This window comes from Vulpes vulpes, chromosome 1 (genome assembly GCF_048418805.1).
Source record: "Vulpes vulpes isolate BD-2025 chromosome 1, VulVul3, whole genome shotgun sequence".
In the NCBI taxonomy this organism is placed as follows: Eukaryota; Metazoa; Chordata; class Mammalia; order Carnivora; family Canidae; genus Vulpes; species Vulpes vulpes.
This window is the reverse complement of record NC_132780.1, coordinates 77,439,022-77,451,028: the sequence shown is the minus strand read 5'-3', so window position 1 is coordinate 77,451,028 and position 12,007 is coordinate 77,439,022. Positions and strand designations below refer to the sequence as shown.

Genomic DNA, 12,007 nt, shown 5'->3' with positions numbered 1-12,007 from the left:
TTTTAAATCACTTGTTCTCAAAAGGATGGTACCTAGCCCGAGAGGCAGTTTTGGAAATGTAAGGTGCTGATGATGGGGAGGGCCACTACTGGCACTCAACAGGTGGGGCCCGGGTGTTGCACAAGCCCCACTACGTCCAACTGTGTCACCAAGTATGCATGTAGATGAAAACCCAGTTCAGAATTAGCTGAGTCTATAATCCCATTTTATCTAAACACATACAGAGAATTTTTACTCCAGTTTTAAAATGTATTGGAACTTTCAGGAAATCTAATCACTCCACAAATTGAGACAAGCCTGTACAATAAAGTGATTATGAACAAGGAGGACAGAGCTAAATTGCTTTAATTTTAATCCCAAATCTGCCATTATCAGCTGTATACCCTCAGCTCACTCTCCCATTTGCAAAATGGGAAGAACAGTGACATCTCATAAAGTCATTAGGTAAAGATTTAGAACAATGGCAGGCACCCAGTAAGCCCTGTGTGGGTATAGTTCTGGTAGACTTTTTTTTTTTTTAAGTGAGTAAAGGGATAGAAATTTATTAAGAAAAGATACAGAGAAAGCTCTCAGAATTGAGAAAGGTCCTGACAGGGTTGCCCACTCTCATAGACTTTTATCTACAGCTTTACCAACAATTGGCCACATTTTAGAAAATCGTATTACTGACATAGATCTGTTCTTGGCATTGAGTTGCCAACAGAGCACACCTGTACTCCATTTGTAGCTGCCACATTCATGGTGATTTTATCTATAGGTTCAAGTATGTATGTGCCTTGTTTCATTATTTCAATACCCCTTGTAATACAACCATGATAGAACACTTACATAGGAAAATGATTATTTCACTATAAAATATTTCTATATTTGTTTATATTTCATTTAGGATATTAAATTGATGTGTGTCTATAGAGGCTGGTTACACTACCTACGAATTTCATTTTGGAATAGTAAAAGTAAATGTGGATGATGCTTTTATGTGTGAGGATGGGTTTTATCATCCATGATTTTTCATTGATAATTGTAGCTGTGTTGTAAAATATTTATTATAAAAAGGGGTGGATGTTGAGTTGGGTCTGGTATGGTTAAAGAAAAAAATCACTAATTTTAAAGTTTTATATGTCAAAGTGTCATTCCACACGCCCGCCATTAAATCTGGATTACTATGGAGGCAAGTTGTTTTCATTCATTGCTAAGAAATCAGTATTAAACTATTGTTTATATATCTCACAAGTAGAGATGTATGCAAACATTTTTTTTTTAGCAGTGATCTATTTCTGAAACACAATTCAGGAGGAAGCCCCACATAAAAATACAGATGAAGCTGTGGCGTCTGACCAATGAAGGCAGAGGACCCAGAAACTTCTCTGGTTCTCCTTTTAGAGCTTGAGAGAACAAGGGCACAGAAACACCTACCTGGTGCAGTCATTTAAGTTGGGCACTGCCTGTAGTTAAGACTGACTCCTAAAAATGCATTTTGAGGACAGTCATCTGATCATGAGTGGTATTTTCTCCACAGAAAAGGAGCCAACCTCCAGCTAAGACCTCCAAAGCTACTTAACTCATTACTCAGATGAACTAGATGGAGCACTAAGAATCCTCCCAAATCCAGGGAGTGAGAGGAAGTGTTGCCATCTCCTTTTCTGGTAATAAAGCCAGCTCAAGCTAACAGTAAAATGGGCCAGGGCTGGTGCCCCTCCTTTTCCATAGCCTCCATGCTAGTCTTCAGGGCCCTATCACCAGACCTCCCCACCCCATGCTCTGCCCTTACATTGTGGTTAAAGCACTCGTGAATCACACATCCCCAGTCTCTTCTACCCTTCAGCTCTAGCTCCCTCAGAGGCTGACAGGAAGAGCCTGACTGACTTCATCCCCTTGGTCTCACCAGAGGTACTTAAAAAGGAAGATGTTTACTAACTCCTCTGGGGAAGCTCCAATTCATTGAATTTCAGGCACTTGAACAAAGTAAACAATTCCAGGGGGGTGGGGGGGCATGTTTTTGAGCAAGGGGTATCAGTTCTGTCTAGGAAGATGCCTCAGATGTAATGTTACCTTGCCGCGCTTCCTCAACATCCCCATTTCTGATCCCTAAAATCCCAAAATGCGAGGGAGGGTTTATTTTGTTTTTTAACAATAGCGCCCACCATGGCAACTGCCAGTGGTGGTCACTTGTCAATCAAAATACACCCTGAACCCTCACCTTCATTCGCTTCACGTCTGACGCAAAACAAATATTTCAATTACGTGTGACTAAGAGTAAGAAAAATATACAACTATATTTAAAACACTTAAATTAACAAGATAGTACTTTTCTGTTCTAACAAAATATCATACATTCAGTTTAAACAAGAGTTAATATCCAGACACACTTTTCCAAAATACCTGATGCTAGTTGAAAATTAGTGACCATGAGACTTTCCAAGAGATTTCTATTTAGCAAAATATGTACAATTTTGAAGAACTGCCTGGTTTTTTTTTCTTCTGGAAGACAGATGTTACACAGTCAAAATGCAAACTGATGTATCTCTCATAAACCTAAATATTGTTGTTTCATCTTTCTGAATGATACTTTGGCTGTCAGCAAATCTTATAGCTTCTTTTCCCTTAAAGACAATAATATATAATAACAATGCGACACCCCTCACAAATAACCATAAACTTCTTTGTGTGTAATAAGCCCTATCTAAATGTGTTCATGTGTTTCTCTATTAACTGACCTACATACCGAGGTTGTTAGGAAAAGGGAATAACGAAGTGTAACAGGCCTACACTTACTTCAACCACTTCTTTGAAACAGCATGAAATGCATGCCACATGTTATTTCAAAGTCAAAGCTGCTACACTTACAAATATGGGATGTAGCTTGAAAAATCAAAACAAAAATGTTTTCTCCACTGGCTCTTTCAGGTGAAGAGGCTGGACCACAAACCTACGTATCTGTGTGACAATGGCCACCAGTTTCAGCACCACTCCCAAAACGAACAATGGCCCAGTTCCTTGTAATGACCACTACGTTCCTGGCCAAGGCCCCAGTTCACAGAGTGTGTCTCCATCATCCAACCCTAAGAAAGCAAGAAAAGCAGACTCTATTCACTTCTCTCCTCCTGCCAACACGTGAGATCCTCTGGTTTTGTTCTCATCCAATTCAAAATTGCAAGAAGGGTGTATACAACTTCCAAAGGAAAACACACAATGACATCACATAAGGTCACAACATAACACTGTGGATGAAGACCAGAACAGGTTGTCAACTGAGGAGACAAGGCACTTGGGAGCGGGAGACAGGGAAGAGTCTGGGCAGGGCGGGGCTCAGTGAGTCAACAGTTTGAGGCGAGTCAACCAGCTGACCAGCAGGGACGGTTCTGTAGAGGACTTGGCCGCTGAGGAGGAGGCCGGCTTCTTTCTGGTCCCTTCCTCCTGGAACGGGATGGTGGCGCTGCTGTGGAGATCTGAACTGATGTAGCACCTGCTGCCCCGGACAAAGTCTGCGCCCCGGACCAGCTGCCTCTCCGCTGGGGGCCTTGAGAACCGGTATGGGGCTGAGGAGCTTTCTTCGATGATGGGGGGGATCCGCTCATTACTGAAATACCGGCAGAGGGCGTCCTCACCTGTTTCCAGACAAAGCCCACGAGAAGCATTAAAATAACCATCCACGGTGCAACCCTGTTCAGCTGGGCCAGCAGCCTGTGGACACCTCTGATGCCCTCAACGTGGGGCATCAGTCCCGGTGATGGGCTGCAAAGACCCACAGGCAGCCAGGCCCACCCCACTGGATGTTTAGAAAGTAGAAAGCAGACAGAGTCCATGACAGGCTGCTTTTACACCTGAGAGGCAACAAAAGGGCAGAGCAAAATCAGAGAGCCTGCATTTTTACCAGTGCAAGATATTTTCATAATTTCACTTGAAATTTAAAAAAATTTCCCCATCTGTCCGTGTTCAGTGCCTGCAGCATGTAGCACGGGCTTCTAGGCCAGTGATTCTTATCCTGAAGCATCCCCTAAAGAGCATTTAGAAAGCTTGGGTTGCATTGGGTGGTCATTCTCAAAGGAGGGCAGGCACTATTCACCTTTAACGGACAGGGTTCAAAGATTTTAATGCTCTGCAATGCTTGAGACATTGCTGAACAAGGAAGAATGGTCCCAGGCTAAATGCCAGTAGACAGCTTCTGGGATGGGGACAAGGAGGGGAGTAGTTAAGAAACTGAATAGAAACCAAAAATGCAGGGCACTTTGGCAACGTGTAGGATTCTTCTGACCCAGAAATTCCACTCCTAAAAATGTACAAAGATGTATGTTCAAGATGCTGAGTGCAGCATTACTTATGATTGGGGTGGTGGACAAAATAACCTAAATGTCCAACAACAGCAGACGGAATGAATACGTGCTGTTGCCAGAAGATGGACTGCCAAATGCAGTTATTATAGAAAACATGATGCTTTAAATAATAGTCATCTCTCATGGTATTGTCAAACATCTATTTCTTCCATTTTGCACATTTTTTTTCATAAGTGGATAATATTAGAAAATGCTCCGAGTGATTATTTCTAGATCGGGGAAGCAGATTATAGCCCTGAGTTTTATTTTCTCGCATCTTCTAGATGTTTTTCAATGTACTTGTTTTGCTTTTGTAATCAAAGGGGTAGTTACTTTTAAGAAGTACCCATTGTCAAAGAACCACATATTGTAGGAGTCTATTTAAATGAAACGTTGAGAGTACAAAAGTCCAGAGACAAAGCAGATTAGTGGTTGCCAGGAGCTGAATGGGGAGGAACAAGGAATCATTGCAGGGGTTTCTTTTGGGAGTGATAGAATATTCTGGATTTAGTCAGTGCTGGTGGACACACAACTCTATGACTGTATTAAAACCTCTCTGAATTTTACACTTTAACAAGGTAAGCAGATTGATGGCACATGAGTTCTGTCTCAATAAAGCTGCTTTTTTTTTTAAATGCCCACTGTGTAGACAGACACCTTTTCATTCTAAAATGATCATATGACAGAAATATGGAAGGTGAGAGAGAAGGTCAAATATGACTCCACTTTCAGACTTAATGCCCCCCAATCTCCCAGCCCCAATTCTCATATTAAAAGGAAATAAAAGGCTAAGTTGGGAATTAAAAACCTAAGAGAATAGCAATGAAGACATTGACATTTGTAAATCTAAACAAAGGACAGCCCTGCCACCTGCTGACTGCTCCACAGATTTTCACATGCCAATTAAAGGTATCCTAGACCTTACACAGACATCAGCTCCTTTTTCCACTTTATTGTAATCCAGGTGATTTAGGTGCCTAAGTGAGGAACTTTATCAAGTCCCAGGGAGACGTGAGGGGTTGATCATTTTGGAAGCTGAGGCTCCAGAACTTTTTTCTTCTTCCTTTTATGACCTAAAGTCTACTGTACTTTAACTTTTCACCTGCTCTGTGTTTCAGCACTGCACAAACAGTGGCAGAATGTCTTGCCAGTACTGACGACCAAATCATCTGGCAAAAAATAAGGATTTATTTAAAAACATTTCCGTTGACACTAGTGTAATAACCAGTCACTTTGATCATGGGATGAATTAACACAATGTCTTTTTCAATGGTAATCACTCTCTCACACAAGATTTAGGGAGGAGAAAAAAAATCCATGCCTATTCATCAAAAATCAGACTCCAGTAATAATAAGTCATAAAATTCAGGGTGTGATTGCCTAATGAATAATATGTTTCTACTTATCTAGAAGCTTATAGGCCATCGATGGCACAAACTTTTAATTAATTAACTAATTAATTAATTATTTTAAAAGATTTTATTTATTTGAGAGAGAGGGAGAGAGGCACAAGCAGGGAGAGCAGCAGGCAGAGGGAGAGGGAGAAACAGACTCCCGGCTGAGCAGAGAGTCTAATGCAGGGCTGGATACCAGGACCCTGAGATCATGGCAGGGGCTGAAATCAAGAGTTGGAGGCTTAACCAGCTGAGTCACCCAGGTGCCCCCACAACCTTTGTAGAGCACGCAATGCTACTCAGGAGATTCACAGTCACTAACTAGGATAATAAAATTCTGTCATTCCAGAAACAGGTAGGGCCTTAGACATTCAGCAACCCCGACCCTACAGAGGAGAAGACAGGACTAGGGCTGGGTCCTCTATCTGCTATGGCAGCACAATTAGGAATAGGGCTGAAATGAGGGCCTGGGTTCTTCTGAGTCCAGTTCAGTGTATTTTTGGCTTGCTGAAACTTACCCTTCCTCCCATGACCTCGTGGTCTGGCGAAAGGGTCCACGATCCCCATCCAGCTCCCATCCGCAGGCATGGACAAAGGCCGGGGCTTGCCTTCAAAGGGAGGGAAAGGAACATGACACGTTGACAAGAGTCTGTGACCATTAGAGGATCTTTTCTTTTATTTATAACTGAAGACTCCCCCATATCACACTCAACCGTAAGTAATAACGTTATTTTGAAATAAGAAAAGTATTTTAAAGCATCGGATTTCCGTGGCGAGCAATTAGGAGAGGGCGGCTGAACTTCAGTCTGTGTGTCTACAGAGCAAAGCAGCTCCGAGCTAAAACCAGGCACTGAAAGTTAAAACTGTAACATGATCTCACTCCACTGGGCTTTGATGCCAGGCAGAGAGTAATGATTCAACAAGACTTTGCTTTAGAGAGATGAATAAAGGTCTCATACTTAGAATTTCATTGAGGTTTATGTTTTCCTCAGATTACCCTTAAAGTCTGCCAAATTCATCCAACAGTTCCAAATAAGGAAGGGGGTGGGGGAGGGAAGAAAAAACAAATAGCAGAACAAAACAAACACTCAGAAATGTACCATAAGATGGTGTTTTCTCTCTCATTTTTGTGGGCAGAATATTGGTTTCCACCGAATACCCGGGCAACTGATCAGAATCAGCAATGGTGAATCTCCGTCTTCGGCTTTCCTGGTCCAAGAAGGAATTTGGGGACTCGGAGCCCTTAGGACCAGGCACGGGTTGTTTACACTTACTGAATCCTCCATAAAGAAAACTCTCATTCTCATCCCTGGAAGACAGTGGGCAATAATTAAGTTGCTTACAAAGATCCTCTCATACAGAAGAATTATAGGACATACTTCCTTGAGCACACAAAACATAAGAAAAGTTTAATCCTCCTTTCCACTGGAGGAAAAAGCATTCCTTTTTCAATCTCTGCTACCCCTCTAATACACAGAAATCTTATTAATAAATAAGAGAAAATAGCAAGATCCTACTAAATAAATGAAAATGATAGTTTTTTCATATATGTTTAAATAGTATAAATATACCTTTGAAAAGACAGCTCTGCTTTCCTTCCACTTCTATCCTATACCTGAATCTATTTCTTATGGAAATCACAAGGTAAGGTACGATTGGAGCCGTTTTTCTGATGCCCAAAGTAGTATCTTTGCCAAATCCAGCAAAGACGACACCTGACATATAATGGAGTTGTTAGATTTGAAAATTATGTCAAAAAATACAAAGGTGCCTTTATAATACCCAGTGGAGAGCGTCTATTTTCTGAATTCCGTACAGAAAATGGCAAGTGTTGGATAAACGTCTCCAACTTAATTCTTTCTAAATGTCAGCTTTTATAAAACTTGAAATTAATTTTAGTTGAGGCCAAGTTACCAGCTAGTTAAATTTCTCACACTTAGAAAATTCTATTAGGTGATCGTTGCAAAAACTACTCGACAAAATACAACATCCACCGAGTCCAAAAATAATCTAAAGATCAGCTTTGCCTGCTTGAATTCCCAGTGAACCCCCTGCTTGCGTAGCCCCTCCTCCCTTTATGAATTCATCTCCTTCTATACTTTTAAACCTGGCATATATCCCCATCCACAAAGCTTTCAAGACTCACCACTCATTCTCCATAACCATTTGCCTGTTTCATTCCTCAGAAAATATCCTTCATTAATGGTTTGTATGCACATGTGCACATGTATATGTGTCCATGTGTGTCTCCCCCGAGCAGATGAAAAGCTCCAGCTCCTTTTCCCCTTTACTATATATATATATATATATATATATATATATATATACACCCCTTATCCTGCCACTGCTTCTGTGACCCTCACTGAGACCCAGACAAGGACTTTCAGAGTTGGGAGTTTGGGAGTGGCCTCCTAGTTTCTGATAGAACCACCTACACACTGGTCATCATGAAACTGTGTTCTCCATGTGCAAAGGCAACTACTTGTCACTTTAAACACACTTACAATCCCATGACTCTGGTCTGTGAAGATAGGGACGAGTCCCATCTACCAACTCCAATGCCTCTGATCAGCTAATGTAAGTTCTCTATATGCTATACTAAGTTCTGGGCAACCCAAAACCAGGGAGAAGAAAATGATATTTTTTTTTAATTTTTTCTTTTATTTGTGATAGTCAGAGAGAGAGAGAGAGAGAGGCAGAGACACAGGCAGAGGGAGAAGCAGGCTCCATGCACCGGGAGCCCGACGTGGGACTCGATCCCGGGTCTCCAGGATCGCGCCCTGGGCCAAAGGCAGGTGCTAAACCGCTGCGCCACCCAGGGATCCCGAAAATGATATTAATTCTTCCTTATGCCAGGGAAGAAACATGACAGAATCAAATACTCAGCTTAAAACAAAAACAAACCAATAAAAAAAACTCCAAAATGAAGTAAAATATCACTGTTAAGTTCAGCCCGAACTTTGTCTTATGAAATATTATAGCATAATTATGTTTTTCTCAGTTTATTCTTGAACAGTTGACTAAGACATTGGCAGTTCTCTGGGGGCAAGAGAACTGCATCTGTTTTGGGTAAGACGGTGATTCAGGCACTACACTCACTAAAGGTATGTTGAATAAATGAGCTAAATTCTCTGTTAATAGGTAAATTGGTATAAACCTGTATTTCATACCTAAATATTCCCCTATGTAACAGCTAATATGACTCTTCTTGTTATACCATTTATCAATTAAGAGAGGAACAACCTTTAGAATTTATAATAGGCACACACACACACACACACACACACGCAGGCATAAATACAGAGGATCACACCTATATTCCTATTTTTTATGTCCTATGAAGAACACAACACTCTGCAAAATTTGCTGCACAAAAAAAAAATTACTATCTTCCTCCCCAGAGATGATTTTACCTTATACATAATGAAACTTCAGCTCCAGGAACCCCCAAACAGCTTCTTCTTATATCCCAGGAGGAGCCAAAATAAGGCATTCCAAGAGCACATTCTTTCTTTACATAAAGAGCCTCCTCCCCACCAAACGACGTAGTTTCAAGCCCGATGAAACCTGGATCCATCCCTACACTTCCCCCTAAAGGACCACACATTTCCCTCCCTGGTTTTATTGAGATATAACTGGCATATAACATTGTATTAGTTTTAAGTGTACAACATATGACTTGATATGTGTATATACTTGCAGAATGATCACCGCAAAAAGTTCAGTTAACGCCCATCACCTCACATAGTTACAAAATTCTTTTATTCTTGTGGTGAGAACTTTTAGTATCTCCTCTCCCAGCAACTTGCAAATATAAAATATAATATTGTTGAACTATAATCACCATGCTGTCCAGTACATCCCATAACTTATTTATCTCATAACTCAAGTTTGGAGCTTTTGATCTCCTTCACCCATTCCTCCCACCCCTATTCCCAGGATCCCACTTTCTAACACAACTGCAACTTCAAGACTCAGCCCTGGCACCCTGGGTTTAATCAACTTCTGCCCTCAAAGTCCCCATGGCCTTCAGAGTGCCACTTAGCTCCACGCACAGGAGATGTGCACACTGCCAACAGGGACAATGACGTACCGGGGAGAGTAGGGAACGGCTGGTGGAGGAGGGATATAAAGATGCAGGATAGCTGGCTTCTCCTTCTTCAGCGAGGTATCCATAGTGCTTTCAGGGGACTGGGTTGTCGTGGGCGGAGGTGAGGTCTGAAATGGAAGCCAGTGCAAAGGGTGGAAGGGAACTTAGAGACTATTTTGGGGTAACTCTTCTTCCCCAAAACCAACATGGAGGAGTGAGGTCATTCGTGTGTTGACTACTATTAGCAACACTCAATTTGTACTCTTTCAGACACTCAGAATTAACTGGGAATTTTGAAAGATTAGATGCATAGTGAGAAGTAGAGGCTCAGGGTGGGGGGCACCTGGATGGCTCAGTCAGACTCTTGGTGTCAGTGTAGATCATGATCTCATGGGTCATGGGATAGAGTCCAGCATCCGTGCTCAGCAGGGAGTCTGCTTGAAAGATTCTCTCTTTGCTCTCCCCAGACCCCCGCTCATACATTCTCTCTCACTTTCTCTAAAATAAATCAATCTTTAAAAAAGAGAAGAAGAAGGAAGAAGGAAGGAGGAGGAAGGAGGAAAGAGGAAGAAGAAGAGGAGGAGGAGGAGGAGAAGTAGTAGTAATAGTAGTAGTAGTAGTAGTAGTAGTAGTAGTAGTAGTAGTGGCTTCGGAGTTCCAGAGTCAAGTTAGAATTCTAGCTCTGGGCAAATCACTTAAATACCCATGCCTCAGTTTCTTCCTCAAAAAACAGTTATACTGACAGTACCTCTTGCGTAGGACTGCAGTGCAGATTGAATGAGCTAGTTTATACAAATCAGTACCAAGGCCATCACGGACTGGAGCATGGGCTTAGGACTCCATCCAGGTGCTATCCTGGCTATAGCTCTCATTAGCTGTGTATCTTTGGGCAAACCACCCAACTTCTCTGTGTCTCATCTGTAGGATGGGAATAAATGAGGACAAGAACAGTACCAACACAGGGCGAATTAAGTGATATGGTACATGTAACAGGCTTAGCACACTGCTTGTCACATAGTAAGTGTACAACCTTATGCTGTTTAATTCAGTATCGTAGAGACACATCCACACAAGTTAATTTTAAAAATGTAAGACCCATACAGCTTAATTTTAATTATGTTATTGTTCTCAAAGAACCTATTTTTAAATATCTCATGTGATACCTTCAATCTTATCTGTTCTATAGACTTACAATGACACACATCTTTTGGCTGGTAAAGGAACTGGGAGGAAATACCAGAGTCAAAGCACGAAGATGACTGGTGAAAGCCAGTGCGGGGCCGGGGGGGTTACTCCATGAGAACTGTGCCTGGCCCCTGGTACCTCAGATCCTATCTAGCCTGGTTGGGGATGGAAGACCTAAAGTCCCCCCAAAGTGAGGCCAGGAGCTCCATTTTAAGGACTGGAAGGACTGGGATAGCCAGTGCTCACACTGACAGCTCTGTTTTAGGGGGAGACACCCAGGCTCAAGAGAAGTAGGGGCTTAGTCTTTACTAATCCCCCTAAGTCTTTACATAATCCCTACAACCCAGATGTTGGCCATTGACACAATCAACGTTACTCAATATGTAATTGATGACCACCTCAGTCCATCAATCTTGAGCAATGTCTCAAATACACAGGGACAGGATGCAGGCCCTCAATAATGGAAGCAGAGCTAAACTGCACTGGCACAGAATAGACACTCTCCAAACACTCTAACATTGATGATGATGTCTGTAAAATAACTCTCAGTTACCAGGACTGTGACCTAAAAACAGAATGATGACATCTCTCCAGGGACAGGCTGCATTAATGATGTTAACAAGAAGGAAAGAAGCTCCCTCCCCCACAAGAGGTGGGTGCCCAGGCATGAAGAAGCCTGTAGAATGACACACACTTAGCAATGCCCAGGGAGTGTTGGTCTTTCAGAGTTTATATTCGGAAAATATCCTGGATGCATCGTGAGAACACTGAGTAGCTAAGCTATCAAACGGCCTCTGAACTGTGATGGTGGCTCTCTCCCTGAGTCAGAAGCAAAACAACGTGTCTCCTCCCTCTCCATCATCTCCTCCCCAAAACTGCACAGTTGGTGGGTCTTAGCAGGGTGGGCAAATCCAGAGAGGAGGGAAGCATGCCCTTCCTAAGTGAATTTCCAGAAGTGAAGGGACTACCTCTAGCCTCCTTAAAAATAATTTTCACTTACCACCTGAACACAGCCACTTGAATCT

General features: G+C 42.1%; 1 protein-coding gene across 4 annotated transcripts in view; it reads right to left on the bottom strand.

Moving 5' to 3' along the window:
- Window positions 1–327: 327 nt before the first annotated feature.
- CNKSR3 (CNKSR family member 3) overlaps window positions 328–12,007 on the bottom strand; it is an 88,354-nt gene continuing 76,674 nt past the window's right edge. For all 4 annotated transcript variants that reach the window (XM_072767462.1, XM_072767472.1, XM_025997822.2 and 1 more), the window contains 4 exons: window positions 9,801–9,925; window positions 6,808–7,016; window positions 6,226–6,315; window positions 328–3,608 (listed from right to left, as the gene is read on the bottom strand). In XM_072767462.1, the coding sequence (XP_072623563.1) occupies window positions 3,310–3,608; window positions 6,226–6,315; window positions 6,808–7,016; window positions 9,801–9,925 (723 nt within the window). In that variant the 3' untranslated portion in view covers window positions 328–3,309. The remainder of the gene's footprint in view (window positions 3,609–6,225; window positions 6,316–6,807; window positions 7,017–9,800; window positions 9,926–12,007) is intronic.